This window comes from Toxorhynchites rutilus, chromosome 1 (assembly GCF_029784135.1).
Source record: "Toxorhynchites rutilus septentrionalis strain SRP chromosome 1, ASM2978413v1, whole genome shotgun sequence".
Taxonomy (NCBI): Eukaryota; Metazoa; Arthropoda; class Insecta; order Diptera; family Culicidae; genus Toxorhynchites; species Toxorhynchites rutilus.
In genome coordinates, this window is record NC_073744.1 from 43293431 (window position 1) to 43313894 (window position 20464).

The window sequence follows — 20464 nt, forward strand, 5'->3', positions numbered from 1 at the left end:
TGCCGTCTCAACGTATGTATTAACTGGCGTCATTTATTAATACATAGTTGAGATTTCTTAAGCCAAATAACACACATTGAATGTATTCCGAGGGGCAAGCTCTAGAATACGCGTGACCACAGTGTAAGTCGAAGGAAATTTCTTTGACGAAAAATCCCCCGTCCAGAACGGGAATCGAACCCGAACACCCGGCATGATAATGTGAGACGCTAACCACTCGGCCACGGGTGCACTAACAATTATTTACATTGAACAAAATAATATATGACATGGAACTATCGAACAATTGCAAAATCTCAACCGGAAATATAGCGTTCTGCGTTCTTGCAAAGGGCGTTCCACATTTTCCTGTAGAAAATCACCCATTGGGTATTTTCTCTTGAAAGATTTGGTAGAAGCAGTTTAGAGTGCATTGTTTACACTGTATTTTTATCGCTGTCAGTTTTTCGAAAATTGGAAAAATGGCTTCACCCGGAGAGCCCAGTCGCGAATTGATTTTGCGCAAGCACCTGGAAAATCCTCAACCATCACATCGGGACGTCAGAACCGTGCAGTCAACGGTGAGCCGTGTGATTAAACGTTACTACGAAAATCTAAGCATCGAACGGAAGGAGAATTGCGGTCAGATGGGCAAGATGGATGTTCTATTAGTGATCGGGATCACAAGCATGTCGTAAACATATAGTAGTTGCTGGGGGCCAAGTCTGGAGAAAATAGTGGATAAACAACCAATTGGAATCGCAATTGGTCCAACTTGGCCATCGCCTTTAAGGACGTATGCGACGATGCGTAGTCGTGATGGCACAGAACTTTTTCTTCGCCATATGGGGCGGATTTTTTCTATATTTCGTCGTTCAGTTTGTCCAATAACGCTGCATAATACACTCCGGTAATTGTTTTTCCTTTTTGCAGGTAATCGATGAAGATTATGCCATGCACATCCCAAAAAACGGAGGCTAAAACCTTCCCGGCCGACCGTTGGCCTTTTGGCCGCTATGGCCGGCTTACGTGGTTTGTCAGCCACTCTGCAGACTGCCTATTGGACTCAGGAGTGTGGTAATGGATCAACGTTTCATCCATTGTCAAAAAACGTTGAAAGAGGTCCACTCGATTACGCTTCAACAACTCCAAACCGGCTAATTAATCATCAACGCGCTGCTGTTTTTGATCAACGGTCAGCAAACGCGGCACCCATCGCGCGGATAGCTTTTAAATGTCCAAAATGTCGTGCAAAATGTATTCCACCCGTTCTTTTGAAGTGTCCACGGCCTCAGCTAACTCGCCTAACTTAACTTTACGATCGTTCAAAACGAATCGATGCACTCATAAATTAGTCAGTTGAATAATAGTCGAACAATAATAATCAATGCTTAATAAGATGATATGCTGAATTATACGTTGTATAAAAGATTATTCAGATCAAATTGAAGCTTGTTCGACCATTAATATTTGGCTGAATAATATGCCAGAGAAACTTTTTGAAAACGTTTATTCAACTTCAAAGCAGCTTTTGTACAACACATGACGGACTACTGAAATGAGGATTTGCTGCAAGCGTTTTGTAAGCTCATGTTCGACTACTTGGCATCACATTTTTAAATGGTCTAACGGAGCAAATAGTTCCTTGAATATTGGTTTATATTACAATCAGATTGGTTCGCATGCCCAAAAGCTTCAAGCGCATTCAGATGCTCAAACATTTCTGCAAGATAATCTGGATGCCTTCCTCATTAAAATATGCAAGGGAATTATTTTTTTTCCTTAAATTTTCCAAACCATTTCGAACTAGTTCTTCAATTCTGAAACCAGCGCATGGCAATGTAGAAATGAATGGCCTTGGCTCTAAGCCCATTTTATTGCATAATTCCTTGAAGACGCTTGAATATATGCAACTATTCAGAACTTCAGATTTGATGTTATTAATTAGTTATTAATATTGACCCCCGAATATTTTCAGCAATGGTTCCGATGGGGTTTTACTGGAAACGGGCTTGTTGGTACATCATACAATAACTGCGTTAGAAGAATTCAAAGTAGCCTTTCTGCTCGATTCTTAGGAGTGTAAAATAATTGAGCTTTTCAAAGTCACCGGTAAATAAATGATCATATATACCAAAAAACAAGATTGTTAAAATGTTCCATAACATCTGATTGGCATGGAAATTTATGAAACTAGAGTTTCCCAATAGTGTAAAATATAGAACTCGCGATTCTTGTCTGAAACAAAGCAAATCAAATAACGATTAGCTTATTGTGACATTTTATTCTAAGTGGGAAAAACAGAACAAATAAAAAAAAACATTGCTGAGGGTTTGAAAAGAATAATGTCCCTTTTCGGAAATAATTTATCAAGATGCAAAAAACCGGATTTATGAGATGAATAGTTAGTGTTTTTAATATATTCAACGAACGAAAAAAAATGTAATTTGAGAAAGGCTGAAGAAACTGAAGAGCGACACAAACAACCGCGGTTACAGGTGCTTAAGGTGAAGGTGGAATGAAGCCATTGTATAGGTAAAACCTGAGAGAGAGGAGCCAGCTCACTTTTGTTGTGATCACCCTTATGTCAGCGCGAACCAGTCACAGTGAACCAAGGGGAAGTATTGAAATATGTAGAAAATTTCAACATGACATTTTTTTGCAAGACATTTTATGTGAAAATAATTTTGACGTCGGACTACATCTTTCATTTCTATACTGGGGTGTAAGTTCAAAGCTTCGAACACAAGAGTGTTACATTGGGGAAACAAGATTTTGAGCAATGAAACCTCTTCGCCGGTTGAAATAAATGTAATGATAAGCGCTTCATTCGAAGCATAAAATGTCTACGCGTTATATGTGTGTTACTTATTGATCCAAAAACTTGTTTCAATAGCTAAAAAATTGCTTTGAAAGCAAGCTATTGGAATCACAAAAATCTGTATATAAGGTATATAAGGTGCCAGCTCGGAAATCCACTCAATTATAATTGTACAGCGGTTAGATCATTTTGGAACAGTTACTGATGCAAAAAAAAAACAAACTTGCTACTGTGAAGAAGGCGACCAGCAAGAAGAAAGCTGCTGATACTGCTGGTGTGGCTGCCCGAAAGCAAAAGTCAAACAAATCTTCAAAAATCGCTGCATGCAAGCCGATAACGCCGAAGTCATAGAAATCAGTAGCAGCTTCGAAAAAAACTACCATAGCCACACATAACGCACAACACGAGAGAAAACAAGATAGTGTTTTCAGCAAATCAAATCCAGTTCTTTTCAGAAAGAGTTTATCAAATACCGCGGCCAAATACATTATTTTTGTAATTTATTCGATCAACGTAAGATTACATCTTTCGAGCACTTATTAGGGGTACAATGAATCTTGAGAAAGACAATTCATTCCGGCTCGACACTCACACAAACAATGTTCACTCATCAATGTCACAAAAGGGAAGTGGGTGTTGTGAGGGAGAGCAGAGTGAGCGCTGCATTTATGTCGACTGTTTGAAAGCGACAGTTATGTTGTCTATGGGAAATGGTATACAGATTAAATCACACATAAAGGGGAGAAAGAATCTTGACCCTTTTAGTTTTGTGGACAAGACCAATTGGTTCACCTTCACTATCGGTCAATTCGATTGGATCTTCAGTGATACTATTGCCTTGATTAGCGACCTGCATGTCAAATTTAAAATTTGCATATGAATGGTCCATCAGTGATGGGCAGGAATATCATGGCAAAGATGACGAGAGACTGGTAAGATAATTCTCATCTTCATCCGAATCGTGATCACTGCTTGTTTAAATTGCAGACACAGCAACCTTTTTAGTCAACCTATTATTATTTACATCGGACACAAACAAAATTCCCTCAAAATGCACCTGAGAGAAATCAATGTTAACTCTTTTAATTGGAAGATTAGCACTTATTTTATATATTCCACATATGTTGCATATTCAAATTGCATCGGAGAATATACAATCATCGCCCACATTGTAAAAATCGATTCACTGAGCTTGCAGCAATAAATCAAACTGGAACCAGTGAAAGAATGAATGAAAGAATGAAAGAATTCGCGAAAACTGAATGAAAGATCGGAAAAAGTCACAAATGAGCCCAAAACACCCATAAATTCACAAAAGATCTCCACCGACAAACAAATCATAAAAAACAGTTTGCTTCTTATTTCGGATATTGTTTTAGTAATCATCGAAATAATTCTATAGAACAACTATATCGAAATTATCAAAAGTAAAAAAAAATGTTGGAATGGGCCGATGCTGATGGAAGCCATGATGTGGGCTGACCTGGTACATCTTTTATTATTTTCTACATGATCCTTTTTATACCCCCCATATATTCCTGTTAGACACAGTCCTACGTCAAAAATCAAATCGGGGATAAAAACGCACAAAAGTACTCACAAACAAAGGTTCACGTCAAGTTTGAACACTTTTCTCACAAATGAATGACAACAACTTGCTTGATTGAAATTGTCAGATTGGAATTTTCTTGATGATGATGCGTAAGAAGAATAAGAAGAAAACAATCTATCTGTCATTCAGCTGGCTCCTCTCTCTCAGGGTAAAACCACGTGTTTTCATGGTGTAATAGTGTTTGTGAGAGTAGAGCACTGCACACCGTTTGTTTTGGTTTTGGTACGTAAATAGATCAATTTACTTATCAGACTATGTGGCGCTTCACTGACACCAGTCTTAGAATACATTTGAAAAAAATAACAATTCAATGATGAAGTAAAATGTATGAACGATGTGATCCGATGAACAATTGCTAATATAAATGTCTATATACATTGGTGTATTGGTGTATTTACATAAGAAGTAAAATTTTGATTATACACGAGCGTAACATGAGTAAATTTTTAACACATGCGAATTGGGGCTCTTTTGGAAGTGTATTTCCACTTGTACTTTAGTCATTGAGACTGAAAAATGTCTACGTAGAACTCTTAAATCATTCAGTGCAATTATTTTAGATACACACCTGTCGATGGCAAATATTCGGTATTAACATATTCTTCCACACATCGTGCTCCCGTGGCCGAGTGGTTAGCGTCAAAACCTAACATGCCGGGGGTTCGGGTTCGATTCCCGTTCTGGTCGGGGAAATTTTTCTTCAAAGAAATTTCCTCTGACTTGCACTGTGGTCACGCGTATTCTAGAGCATGCCACTCAGAATACATTCAAGGCGTGTTATTTGGCATAGAAATCTCAACTAAGTACTAATGAAAATGACGCAAGTAATACTACGTTGAGACGGCGGAGTTCCTCTAGGAACGTTAGTGCCATATAAGAAGAAGAAAAATATTCTTCCACACAGTAACTCGATGTTGATAATTTCTAAATATTTTCCTTCGTTGATCGTATTTTTTCACATATTCACGTTGGAGACCTTTGACCCTTCTCTTCGTTGGCAGAGGCATTTTGATTGAATGTAATACTTGAGTGGTTTTTATAGCTGTATCGATGATTTTTTTTTTTTATCTTCGCTTATTTTTTCGTCGGCCTATTTCCGCCACTTCAGTGCCAATCACCGACATCAGGGAGGCGACTCCACCTGTTCCTACCTATCAGACTCAACAACTCATGAGCCGGGCCAACTTCTTTTACTTCCCCTCCGAAGGAAGACGTAACCAGAGATTTTTCGCCTCAGAAAATCCCAACGACGCCAGCTGGGATTGAACCCGGCTGTATCGATGATGTTGTCTGGCATAATTGTCGAAAAAATAACGATGCTTTCACCAATACAAACAAAATCATTGTGGAAAATTGTGAAATTAAAATTGAACTTTCAGAGCTAGAGATGCCAACCTTCCTGATATCCTTTTTCAAATGATCATGATTTTTGTATTTTCCATTTAATCAGGTAAAAAATATCCGTAAAAATAAATCTCTATCAAAATTCTTCTGGTACAAAGCTGTACCTAACTTCCTATCATACAAATGGAGATACAAATCGACCGAATAAGCTTTTCTAGAACGAAAATCCCGAATCATATTCACTACACTTAAAATGCTCTATGGTTTTCTAAAGAAGACTGGATGATTTCAAGAAACCAGAATATTTGGCGAATTGAAGGAATTATAACAAGGTTATGTTTAAGGCACAACATTTCCTTAGTGAGGATGATGTGTATGTAGGAGTAGCCGCAAAGTTATTGATAAAGAAATTCGTTTCAAACTGTAAAATCATCCAAGAGAAAAAAAAATTCAAAGTCAATATAATAAGGTTTGTATGATCGAACCGAAAAAAAATCAAAGTTTGAAAACAACTTCAATTCTTCCTTGGCTGATATGCTTTCCTTATTGGGTGACTAAATATTCAGTCCAAAACATGCATGTAAAATACAGATAAATTCTGAATATAATTTTTTCTGTACTGTGCTGCAGGTTTTGGGGAAAAATTTTAACGATCAAAAGTCCCGGCGACTTGGTTACTTAAGTCGTTGTGATGTGTGGGTCCCACACAATTTAACCAAAAGAACCTCTAATAGATAGCATTTCAGGTTTGCGACTCGCTCAAAAACGTAACGAAGTAAATCGTAAAAAATTGATTAACTCCAAATTTGATCTTAACTTGAAGAAAGTCATACCCTGTGCCTGGTGGGATTGGGAAGAATTCTGTATTGTGAGCTTCTACCAAGCAACCAGTCGATACATTTCTACAAATACTGTTCGCAATTGGACAACTTAAAGGCAGCGAGCCAGAGCCAAAGTCCTTAATTAGCAATTGGGACAGACGTTTTGTTCCATCAGGTAAACGGTAATCTTAATGTCTTTTTGACCACTCTACAAATTATTTTGGAGTCTGGCTAGAAAGTGCTGGAAGGGTACAGCTGAACTAACCGGCTATAGCACCTTCGGATTAGTTTAGGTTCAGGATCAGGTTCAGGTCCATGCAAAACTCTCATAGGCAGAAACTTCGACTCCATGGATAGCATAGAAAATACCGTGAACAGTTTTCGATGTGAAAGCAAACATGTTCTGGGAGAATGATTTTTTTAAGTTACGAGAAAGATGGAAAATGATTGATCGTCACTAACCTTTCGACGACCCAATATTACCAATATCCTGATTTTTTCCTGATTTTTATTTTTAATTATCCTGATTTTTGAAAATTATTGTTGGTAACCCTGTTCAGAGCACTAGAATTTTCCGACGTTTTTCATTATAGATTGCGACGGCAGATGAAAATTTAATATCTTGTGAGTAATCGATTAGAGTTTGGTTGATATTACTTGATGGGAAGTGTGCGAAAACGTTCATTTTCTACACACTGTTTCGCAAAATTATTGATATTTTTTCATATCGAGCGAGGTATGAGGAAGGGAGATGAAGTAAGCGTCATTGTGGCAGCAATTTGTGGATTCGTTCCACCTGAAAAAAGATGACCCCTTCGAGTTTTTGTGATTTTTTTGTTTCACGATTATTTTGGAAGTCATCTAGATATTCAATGCAGAGAATATACAGGGTTTTCCATTTCGTGCTTCCGAAAGTATACAGCCCTGCGCTGACAACCGTTTGACATAGCTGTCAACCAAAGCGGCATATCGTTAGTTGAATGTCTGCTGTTTTACAATATGGATCGTTTTAGCATCGCACAACGTGTTAATTTTGTTAAATTATACTATAAAATTGATGAAAAACCGTCAAATGTTTTTCGAGCATTACGGACGGATTTTGGTCGTCATGGACGGCCTACAGAGCACACAAGTGCGTAAATAGTGCGTAAATTCGAACAAACTGGATCCGTAGCGGATATTGTGAAACCTGTGCATCATCGTAATGTGCGTTCGGCCGAAAATATTGCTGCTGTTGCTGCCAGGATGGAGGATGACCAGAATGTTTCGATTCCACGGCGTGCTCAGCAATTGGGCTTGTCAAACACATCATTGTGGCGAGTTTTGCATTTGGACTTGCACCTACATCCATATAAAGTCCAACTGGTACAAAAATTAGAGCGTGGTGACCATGGAATGCGTCGGGCATACGTCGATTGGGTGAACGAACAACAGCAGCAAAATGCTGAATTTTCGCATCAAATTTTCTTCAGCGATAAGGCACATTTCGAGCTCGGTGGCTATGTGAACACCCAAAATTTCCGTATATGGGGCTCAGAAAATCCACACGTGATTGTTGAGAGGTTGAGATTGCATCCGCCAAAAGTCACTGTTTGGTGCGCATTATGGTCTGGTGGAGTCATCGAGCCGTATTTATTTGAAAATGAGGACGGTGAGACGGTAACTGTGAATGGTGAGCGCTATGGCCGCATGTTAACCGATTTTTTTTGCCACAAATTGAAGATATGAATACGGATGACATGTGGTTTCAGCAGGACGGCGCCACTTGCCACACAACACGACCGAACATGGCCATATTGCGAACGAAATTTGAGGGGCGCATAATTTCGCGTTTTGGTGATGCCAATTGGCCGTCCAGATCATGCGATTTGAACCCGCTAGACCTTTTTTTTGTGGATTATGCGAAATACCGTGTCTATGCCAACTCTCCGCAAACTCTTGAACATTTGAAATACAACATTCGTGAAGTTATGACCGAGATACCGCCCCATATGTGCCTAGGTGGACATTTGAATGATGTTATATTTCACACATAATGGCATAAACCAAACTTTAATTTTAAATAAAAGTTTTATCGAAATTCGAATTCTAGGTGTGTTTTATTTCAATTTACTTTCGGAATTTAAAGTTGGAAAACCCTGTATATCGCACTTTTCCGTGGTTAATCATTTTCTCAATAAGCTTCTGTCTATATAGACAGAAGAGTTAGATGACATCAGTGCCTGCTGTCCACTTTATCATTTAATTATAAATCCAATTCAATTATTTTCTCAATTTTTTTAATAAGAAAAAATGAATAATGTCCACAGGGGGAGGGGTGTAGTCAATGTTTACGCTTGTCCACGGAGGAGGAGGGGGAATCTAAAATCGACCTTTTTCTGTCCACGTGGTATGTGGATAGCCCCGAGCTCACATCCCGGTACATAAATGAAAGACATAGTCCTCCGTCAAAAGTATTTTGTTGTTGTGTTAATTAATGGACATAATTATTTCAGATTCCTTTAAATTCTATAGATTTTAGATTCTAGGTTATACATTTACTGATTTGAAATTGTGAAGTGATTCGGCGGCAAAGCTGAAATTCGTTCAACACGTTGAAATCAATGGAAACGAATCTCAACATGTCTCACTCGTTTTAACTGGAACTGAAGCAAAAAAAAACGCAATTCTCACGAACGTTGATTCTGTGACCGCTTGTTAGATGATGTCAGAGGTACCGGCATTCGAGAGAATCCTTATATTCTGATGTTACTCTCGAGAAGCGATCAGTCCGCCGGTAGCCTTGAAGCAAGGTAAGTTTATTTCGCGGGACGTTTTGCTTTTTTTTTATGGCACTATCAGTTGAAAAGTTTTTCTGGTTCAGTACAAAACACTTTGGCGCAATATCTCTGTGCAAACTAGTTATCTATAAACGAACAGTGATTTTTTTTTCGTTAAATGCACTTGAGACGTCAAAACGGTGGATTTATTTGAATGAAGACGACGACTTTAATTGAAAACCATAGAAACAAGTTTTTTGGTAAACGGTATGTGGAGTGAAACAAGTTAAAAAAATGATCGCGGAGTTAATCTTGCTGACATATGAAAATAAAGAAATACCATGAAGATGTTATGTTTGAGCAATGTTTTACTATGTACAAAGTTCAGTGTAGCACAAAAAATAATAATATAAAAAGTGGTTTTCACAGAAAAATGTTTCCAAGTTATATTTACATTTCTATTGATAACAATTTGTGTTATCATATCAAAACTACAGTAGATTACAGAAGATTAAGATCAGTATGTTGAATTCATAAATCAGACAATTTTTTTCATAATAATCGTATCTACTGGAATATTTTAATGGATAAACGGCACGTTTCCAGTGAACAATATTCGTTATTCGGTTGATGAGTCGTATTATGTTGTCCGTAAATTCGTTTTAGTATAAAAATTATGTGTATGATTTTAACACATTGGTATTAAACATTGAAAGCAGCACGAAGAACGCCATAATCCAATATGGTTCAAATTAAAAGTCCATTTGATTTCTGGAATAAAGCATGAACATACAGTAGCTATTTGAACGGAGTGAAGCGGTTATTGGCCTCACAAAAAGGGGCAATTGAAAAGTTCTCAAGGACATATTGGCAAAAAAAACACAAAACAAAGCAGTTGGATCACCGCGTTGCAGTGTATTTATTGGATCATTGATTATTTAACCAAGGCACAACCCGATATAGAGAATGGATGAATAAAAAATCCCCGTATTCAATAGTCTCATAGCAAGTCTTGTTTATCAGGTCTAATAGTTTCGCTGTATCACGACGAGTTGAACCATCGGCGCCAAATTCCCAGTATTTATTCAGTTAACATGAATGATACAGACTTTTACCCATCTCTATGTGGCAGAAAATATACAGAAATACTTTCGAGACTTACAGATTTGGCACGTACAATTCTTGAATAAAATCAGTCTTCCATGCAATCCTAACTCAAGGTCAGCAGCGGTAATGTGCCCATAATACATTGGTTTCACGGAACAGATTAGCCATCGTTCGTTCATTATTCAATTTCGATCTATTGCAAAACATATTCAGTCAGGTTCAGTTGATAAGACACAGGCAAATGTGCAAGCTCAATAGCAAAAGAGACGAGTAAAAATATTCCCAAGCAGCATCCCAGTTTTGGACGCAGAAACTGGAACAGACAGTTGATCACAAAGCGATGTTATGTTCGAGGTCGATTGAAAACAAATTGAGATAGAATATTTTTTTTTACTCGAACATTAATTTTGATAACTTTTCATGTCTTTGGAAAGCAAACATACGGTAATATACTGCCATTTACCATCAAATTAATATAATTTTGTATAACTTTATTGGGCAATAAATTCGGTTAAAATATGCGCGAAACCCGTGGCCGAGCGGTTAGCGTCTCACATTATCATGCCGGGTGTTCGGGTTCGATTCCCGTTCTGGTCGGGGGAATTTTTTCGTCAAAGAAATTTCCTTCGACTTACACTGTGTCACGCGTATTCTAGAGCTTGCCCCTCGGAATACATTCAAGGCATGTTATTTGTCTTAAAAAATCTCATATAATAGTTAATGCATACGTTGAGACGGCAAAAGTTCCACAGGGAACGTTAACACCATTCAAGAATGTGCGGAAGGGGATCCAATATTATAAAATCTTTTAAAATAGGTTTTAAACCTAAACATTTTCTACAGGGATATTTTGATAAAAGAACACACATTGCGATGTAGAGCAAAAACCAACAGGAAAAAAAATTATAGGAGGTTGTGTCCTAGACACGACCACTTTGTTGGTGTTTGTGTTATTTTGTTCAAGTCGCTTGTTAATAACTTCGGATATTATTTTACACACACCCACACACACTTATCTCCGCTTTGCGCTCTTCTCAACAGAAGCCCTTTCCGATTTCAGATTTCGATTAGCTTAACTATCATCCTTGGTGGAGATAGTATTGCTACTGTCATGCGAAATCAAATCACACACAAAATTCCTGAACAATTATTTTCTTGGTGAGCCGATGATAGCCTAGTTTGATGATTCCCCTACACAATTGTGCAGTTCAGAACCTTTATAGAATGGCGTCAGATTGATGTAAATATTGCAATGCCAGATACATCCGCGAGTAAGTCGCGTCCATAGCTCAATCCGAAACGAAGACACGTGATGCGCAAAACAATGAGGAACAAGCAATATTCATTGCTTCGTATCTAGAACGATACTGAAAGTTCGCCTCAGCGAGATCCAATATTTATGCTCCAGGCAAATATTCCCCTTCTTTCATCTTCTTCTTCTTTACTTCGTTCACGGTGACTTTAAATCATTCCCCTTCGTTGATCGCCGATAAATTGCTCGTTATTGACGGCATGAGTAGGAAAGCTCACAAATGAGCAGGACAAATGTATGGAAAAATTGAAATGCTTCTAGTTTTCATCAATTTGAAGCGTTTACACATCAGGGGATTGTAATATGTAGCATAAAAAACAAATCATAGAGAATCCCCGATTCGTTTGGTATATAAATCGTCTAAATCCGTTCGCGACAAAAATAGTTATTAACGTTAACTTTATTTCATAAAAACGTGACCTGTTTTCTGATTTGGCACACTTAATGAAAGACGTAGTTCTACGTCAAAACAGGTTTTACCCAATGTTCGATTTTTCGAAATAATTTCCCGGAAAATGGAGAATTGATCAAAAATAATTCTTGAACATTGGACAATAATCAAATTCACCCTTTCGTCCAATTTTTCTTTCAAATCTCGGCCGCTTATGGGTTAATCACGGTATTACGCGTCTTTATATCTGTTACTCTAAGATACAACCTCGATGAGCTACAGCAATCAGAATATATAAGCCAATATGTGTATTGGTACACGGATAAAATCATTTCTTCACTCAGCTATTTTTATCTAAATGTCATTAAACCCTCCCCACATGTAGAGAATGCATTCGAATTCTGGGAATTTGTTTCGTCAAGTGGTTGAGAACCCGAGTTTACTTTATCACATCATTCACCACAGTGAATCCTGTTTCTTACCTCTCCTCATTAACGAATAGTCATTCCCAGTGGCGTCGAGTGGAGCTTTCGCACAGAAATGTCCGGTTGCACCCTCTCCCTCTTCGCTATATTTATATGGTGTATGCCGAATGGTGAACTATCTGCCAATGTAGGAATGTTTCTGCACTGGGTTTGGGTGATCTTTAGAAAAAGATCGATTTTCTTAATGTCGAAATATATGGCAGAAGTGCGGAGGAGTTTGGGTATACAGTAGACCCCTGATTATCCGCAAAACGGACCCCTCCGCACTCAAACGGATAAATATGAAATAAACATTCCACATTTCTATTCGAACATCAAAGGCATTTTATTTTGATTATCAGATTATCAGATCAAAGATTATGTGGTATGTAACACAACATATGTCGCAATAACGATTTTGAGTAATATGCGTTTGAAATCTGTTAATCTTTACATTTTTCGTAGAGTGACACCCCTATTTACAAAACAAAAACATATTCCTATGTCAAAAATTTTCCATCAAGAAGATCGGAAAGTTTAAAAAGAAAAGATCGATTTTCGCGACTTCTTCGAGTAAAAAGAATCGATCCAAGAAAAGTTCAACGTTCCGATTTTCCAAATTCGAACTGTCAGTCTTTACGTTTCACACCTACAGATTTTGTACGACGCTTTTGCACACACCTTCTTTGATGCAGAGCGCCAATGTGCTATGAGCTGTATCTAACCTTCAACTGTTTTCTGAGCTTTCTTGAGGTCCCCTATATTTTTCAATTTGGAGCCAGGGTTGCCAATAATATTTTTCAAAAAACTGGAAGATTGATCTTTAAAAAAACTGGAAGAAAAATGAAATCGTTTTATTTCGAGAATTTCGTCTTTGATTTATCTAAAATCATTTTTTTACTTATTCCCATGCCCGAGAAATAGTCTTTTCTTTCGAAGCGTATGTGGTTCTTAAAAAATCGAAATAAACCATTAATTTACACTCGAGCAGATCAAAATAACGTTTCCCACCACTCAAACGTTACTGTAAAACAATATTTGAGGATATTTTCTTCTAGAATCTGTAGAAAATACGATTCTATTTGGATAAAATTTAAAAATTTTTTTTTTTTGCTCAATAATGTGATTAATTGACATACACGATTTCTGGTTATAGATCACTGCAGAAAACCTAACCTCAATCCTCTGTTTTTTCTTTCTCGAGTTTTGACATTTCTGCAGTGTTTTTTACCATCTTTGTTGCTATCTTTTTCGCACTCACGAAGAATATGGAAATAAAAAACTCCGACTGCGAATGACAGTTTTCCATGTTCAAAAAACTTGAAATTATTGAGAAACAGATCAGACGATTCAAAGCCTCTAAGGAGAACGGCTGCAAGTTGTTATTCACGGCTATTACCTAAAGAAAAATAACTCTCCTCTGTCACGATTGAAGTTCGATACAGAGTACGCGCGATTGATTGATATCAAAACATATCGGCGGGAATATTGCCGATATGTTTTGATATCAATCAATCGCTCTTGCAGCTTGCAGCCGTTCTCCTTAGAGGCTTTGAATCGTCTGCTCTGTTTCTCAATAATTTCAAGTTTTTTGAACATGGAAATCCGTCATTCGCAGTCGGAGTTTTTTATTTCCATATTCTTCGTGAGTGCGAAAAAGATAGCAACGAAGATGGTAAAAAACACTACAGAATATGTCAAAACTCGAGAAAGAAAAAACAGAGGATTGTATATATAACTCGTTAACAAAAGATAACTCCCCTCCGTCACCATGAAATTTCTAGAAAGCATACACGCGATGCATAATGGAACATATCTTCGGGTTTCTAGAGGAGATCTCTCGGCTTCTCAGATTTCCAAAAGATAACTCTCTCCTTCGAGATTGGAATTCGATATATCGCCGGATCGATTAGTTATAGAGTACTTCCGGTTATCTTCAAGGTAAATACACCTTGGATCGTTCGAAAGAAAAACGTCAACAAACAAAATTGGTCAAGGAATAAGAAGAGTGAGAGAGGGATAATTACTATGCAACGTGAATTAATTTTACAAAAAATAAGTAAAAAAAACTTTTTAAGTTAAACGGTTTAATTGTGATTAAACATAATAATGTACTAAAAGCTAGAAAATAATTAGGCAAGCAGCGGTTAGCAGTTATCACACCTCTCCTTCATTACCCTAGGTCATTGATAAGACTAAAATAAAATCGTGAGGCACGTTGGATTTCCTATTGGTCGAATTTCTGTTAATGTGGGACAACCCTACAGACATACAAACAGTTCAAGCTAAATAAAGGAATTTGCTATTTGGTGATTGCGGCCATCTTGGATTTGGATTTTTCATGATCTACTTGATCTACTATTCAAGCCCTTTCATTTGATACCCATATTAATCGGGTTTTGAGAAAAAAATTGCATTTTGTAGTGGCAGCCATCTTGGGTTTGTATTTTTCATAAATAACTGTGTTCTACTAGTCAAGCCCTTTCATTTGATACCCATATTAACGGGGTTTTGACATAATATGTAGTCCGCCATTTTATAGTGGCAGCCATCTCGGATTTACATTTTTCATAAATAACCGTATTCTACTAGTCAAGCCCTTTCATCAGATATCCATATTAATGAGGTTTTTCCAAAGGGAGGTATCGAGCTACAGAACATTTTTTCATAATTTTTTTTATGTCATAAATTGTCATATATTAGGGTAAGTGTCCCAACTATGGTATGAATTTGAATTTTTGATTCATTCCCTTAAAGTGAAAAAACACTTTCTCATATAATTTTTTTTTGTCCAAAATCTCTCAGGAGGTGATAGACGGTTATATTTCACGAAAAAAATCCTTCTACGCATATGTTCGAATTTCAACGATAATAGAGTTACAAAACTTTTTCTTTGTTTCGGACTCTGTTGGCTCAAACTGACTCTACATTGAAAAGTACGCTACGTAATCCGATTCTGTTGCTTTCATTTGAAGGATGAGAAAATTTGTGGAAAATTTAAAAGTTGTTTTTTTTAATTGGTAATTATTAATTTTATCCCAAAAGTTCATTCTAAACTTGGTTGTTTCTATCAATTAAATTAAAGCTCTCTAACCCCTCTATAATTTGTTCTTTGACGCCCAACTTCTATCTCTCTCAATTTCACTGCAATATCGGTATAAACAATTCCTGATGAAAGTTCAATCAAAATCTTCAAAAATCGCGATTTTTAATCCACTGTTCTTATAAAAGCCACTTAAATTTCACTTTAATGTTGAAAGGTTAATTTTTTTCTTGAAATTATTCATATTTGAATTTTTTTTTTCAAACTGTATCGAGTCCAAAATTATACATGATCGAATCATATATAAAGAAAATATTGATTAAGTATGTTATTCAAACTAAATTGTAACGATCACGCAGGAACTGTTCAATCACAAAGAAATGTTCGAATAGTTTCACAGGAACATTTTCTGTTGATTTCAATATTCTTCAGGTTTGATTCAACGTTCGAATATGTAATTTCGACACAATCATCTGAACCTTTCTGAATATTCTCCATCTCAATAGAAATACTATCTTCAGCGTTTTTCTCAGCTTTTTCAACACTTTCCAGTATATCGGTATCTGGCATCAGTTCACAGCAAATCACGTTTTAATCCTTTTTGTACTAATCATTGAAAGACATTGAGCAATCGAACGGTATTGTACTGTCGACATCAGCAAGCCCACGACGCATTAATTATGCCAGCGGAATATCACCATCATCATTGAAGGAAAATTCGGCTTCCTGAAGCAATTTTAAATAGACTCAGATTCAACCTTATTGATTTTATAGGGTGAAAGTATTTCAATTGCATCCAATACCGGTATATCTGAAGGGTCCTAGAGCGCTTTAAAATACAGTAAGAATGCTGAATAACATGAAGGTTGAAAAGGACAAATATCTTCCATTTCGTGCAATCTTCAATTAACTAATCGAACTAATTAATCGAAGATGGCGAAAGTACTAGAGATGTGCCATCCGCTCATGAGCTGTTCCGAAGAATCGACTCTTTGAAGTGAGTTGACGTGGAACAGCTCGCAAAAAAAATCAAACAGCTCTTCAGCTCACTTTGATGATGATGAAGGAGAGAAAAGAGCTGTAGAATTGAAGAGAGTGTGTGAGCTGTAAGATTCAAATGAACTGACCGTCTCTCGCTCTTCGTGTTAAGACATCAGTTTAGTTTCATTTGTCCCTCGTCTTTTCAACTGTTATATTCGCGTTGACGGCATTGAGCTTTGTTTACCAGTTTAGGGGGCGCCAAAAATAATAATTGGCTCTCAGGCAGAATGAACACGTTTTTAAAATTCAAATTATTAATGAAAATTAACTTCTGTGTATCAAATGAGTATTCTATTTCAATGAAAAACACTTTGTTTGCAGGCGGTGCAAAAATCTCATAAGATTTTTTTTTTTTTGAAGAAAACTTTCTATTGTAATGTAAAGCCTCAGTAAAAATGTCGGAAATGTTGTACTCGCCGAGTCTGTTGTAAATAATAGTCTGGAATACGTGTTTCAAGTAATTAATACGTGTTTCAAGTAAACACTGACAACTGAGCTGAAGAGCTGTTCATAAAGAACAGCTCATTTAGATGAGCTGATATGATCAGAGCTGTTCATCATGATGAGCTGATTTGCACACCTCTAGAAAGTACTGATTCAGGTTCTTGATTATGTCGAAGCCAGCTGCTGAGCTACGGAAGTAAAGATTTGTGGAAAAATTGTAAACTTATCGATTTGAGCTTTGGTCGGAGAGATTTTGGGTGCGCTGTATAGTTGCAGTCAAATTGCATGATCCATTTCTCAAAAAGCATTAAGGCCATCCATACCTTGGTGTTGCTCTCGTATATCACTGGTAATGACTTCTTCTTATTAAAATATCGTGGGTATTTACTCTTTTCATTGATCAGCAACGGTAGCTTATCGCTCCCGTCCATGTTGGTTGTGCTTTAAAGTTGGGAATTCTCAGTTTCTGGACAAATTCACAAGCCATATCCCGAAGAATAGAACCTGAGAGAGGTACACTATTTTTTCTGGCTTGATAAGACAAAAATCCATTGACCGCTTCAGCTTTTCGATTCCGACCAACCTTTTATGCCTTTGGGCTAGATTCAATTTTCCATTCCGATTCCATTTTTACTTTAGTTTGAATATTGTTAATACCGTACTTTGTGCAATACTGAAATTATTTGCAGCTTCAGACCCCTTCCGTCCATACTTTTCAACCTGCTCGATGATGCTCAAACGTTGCGCAATGGTTAGCGTTTTGATTGTTCGCTAGAAAGGTTTCTCGTGGTTTTCCATACTTGAAAAGAAATTGTTTGATGACATGAACACTCCGTCTTCACTTTCAAGAGTAATTGAAATCAGAGGTAATAACACACAAAAACATGTACGCGAAAATCAATCGAGTTAGGGAGGTGAAAATCCATGGAAAAATGAATTAAAACACATCGAGTAAGGGAGGCATCCAGTTGGGGATATGCTATAAAATATTTGGAAAATCGAAATTTTGTTTTCGATGCCGAATGTCTCAAAAATGCATAGAACGTCAAGATCTGGTGTTATCTCGAAAAAAAAATTTTGCCCGAACATCGACTTAAGCTGTGTTTGCGCCACGTGTAGCGAGCGCTTACGTGTTCTGACATGTCAGGACAAATAAATTGAAATCCTCCATTTTGTCAGCAACAGAAATTTCCCATTCACTACCCGAAGCAATTGCTCTCCATTTCATTCCATCGTATCACCCGCAACGTGCGAGAGCGAGACGATATAAGTAGCAACATTACAAACGAACAGCACCCGAGCGAGCCGAGTCAAGCCGACAGGATAGTCACCCCACCAACTTCCGACAAACATAAAAGCAACGCACAACGTGATTCATGATCCCAGTTATTTTCCTAACCGCCAACGACAAAGTGATTACTAAATGTTGTGAAATATAAAGAGAAAATTTGGGCTCCAAAAACTTGTGTTTTTCAATTTCCACAGTGTGCTTAGCCAGAACCATCCAACCGCAGTTAGCCCGGTTTATGCGCTAACAAGCTGAGTGGTCAAAAAATCAAAAATTTATACGGTTTGAGGCACCCCTAAATCATGACCGATCGAGCTGAAACTTTGCACAGTTCATTTTTTGGATCAATAAACAAACTTTACATGGTCGGTTTTTGAAATTCGATAATAATTTTTTTTCCATACCTTAATTGCCTCTCAGGCCCAAAAGGTCGATTTTCGGCCAAAAAAAATTTTTTTTTTAGATGACATCAGATCTCGACGTTTTATGCATTTTTAAGTCATTTGGTTTCCAACTTAGGTTGCCTAGTGTGTAGATGGCCTAAATTGAAGAAGCAATTAGGGATCTACAGAATTGTGCATGTATCCTATATTTTACATAAAAACTGTATGAATGTGAGTAATTTTCATTAAAAAAAAATCTAGGACTTTAATAAAATTCATTTTTAGCATAGATGAGACCATGAAACTGAGAGCTGAGAACCTTTCTCAGTATTTAACATATGAGAATTGAATCCTAGAATATTAACCAAATACCACTTTTATTCCAGACGATGGCCAAAATCACGTTGTCATTATGGAGGATGTTGATCACCCTATCAATTCTTCTTCAAGGAACAGCATATGGTGATAAATTCGAGGAAGTTTTCCACTGGAAACAGTTAGTTCATGCGAGAGACTTGAAACCAGGTACTACGATGTATAACGGATGTTAAATAAAAAATGAGAATTTTTTCAATCACATATAAAATTAATTTTTTTTTTCATCGATTTCACTATTTTTTATCAATAACATAATGTATTTTCTTCAAAAAAATGTCAGTGAATGTTTGAGTAAGGGCCGTGGTCTGCTGTTCGACGCAACTTTGTCGCGATGCTCTCACAAGAACGTTGTACGGCACTTACGTCCATTTTCCGGATACAATTCCGGATTCTTGTAGTCAGTTGTTTCGTGTCCTTGGCCCTCCAATTGTTTTTATACACTAGGGCACTGAGTGAGCCCTCTATTGGGCGGCAGTTTGTTGGGTTACGATCTTTCGGCACGAACGGTAGCTTTTCCTCCTCAAGATACGCCAGCGTCTTCTTGGCGTAATGGGAAGTCGCCTTGTCCGGCCAGAATACGTACTTCCCATCCGCGTGATGCTCGTTCAGGAACGGCAGCAGGATTTTATTGAGGCACTCTTCTCGATAGATTTGTTGGTTGATTGCCAGACCCCTCGGCTTAAACCAAGGCTTTGAAATGCCTCGGTCGGAAATGGCGATGTACAACATAACCTTTTTTTCAAACTTGTGCTTGAACTTGTATTTCACTTCAGGCGGTGTGGATGACTTGTCGCTGGAGTAGTAATTATCATTTCCTGGAATATGCGTTTTGGACAGCGGAAAATAGCTTTCGTCGTCCAGAACGAAAGACGTCCCGCGGTATTTTTTGTTCATCCACCGACACTGTGATTTAACCGTCTCAATCTGCACCTTCGTGTACTCCGGCGACCTCGTCTTCTTCCTGCAGACGATTCCTTCCATCTCGAGGGTCCGATGGATCAATACGTGGGAGCAGCCATATTTCCGACCGGCGTCACGCAGGCTGGTTGCGTCCTTGTTGTCAAACAGCTTCTTTAACGATGTCTTCCTCTGCTTCGTCATTATCGTCACCGGACGACCACTTCCGACCTTCCGCTCTACGTTCAGGGAACTCAGGATACGATATACCGTACGGACAGGTACATTTTCTTCCTTAAAATGTGCCACCGTGAACTTTTTTCCTTGCTGGAAATGCGTATCGTAGAACCGTACAACGTTCTTGTGAGAGCATCGCGACA

General features: G+C 37.6%; 1 protein-coding gene across 4 annotated transcripts in view; it reads left to right on the forward strand.

Moving 5' to 3' along the window:
* The window catches only part of LOC129762780 (L-dopachrome tautomerase yellow-f), a 403523-nt gene that overhangs the window by 381385 nt on the left and 1674 nt on the right, over window positions 1-20464 (forward strand). For 2 of the 4 annotated variants that reach the window (XM_055761316.1, XM_055761317.1), the window contains exon 2: window positions 19194-19334. In XM_055761316.1, the coding sequence (XP_055617291.1) occupies window positions 19199-19334 (136 nt within the window). In that variant the 5' untranslated portion in view covers window positions 19194-19198. Of the gene's footprint in view, window positions 1-9306; window positions 9370-9842; window positions 9988-19193; window positions 19335-20464 lie in introns of those variants that run through there. The other 2 variants (XM_055761315.1, XM_055761314.1) reach the window with 2 other exon arrangements.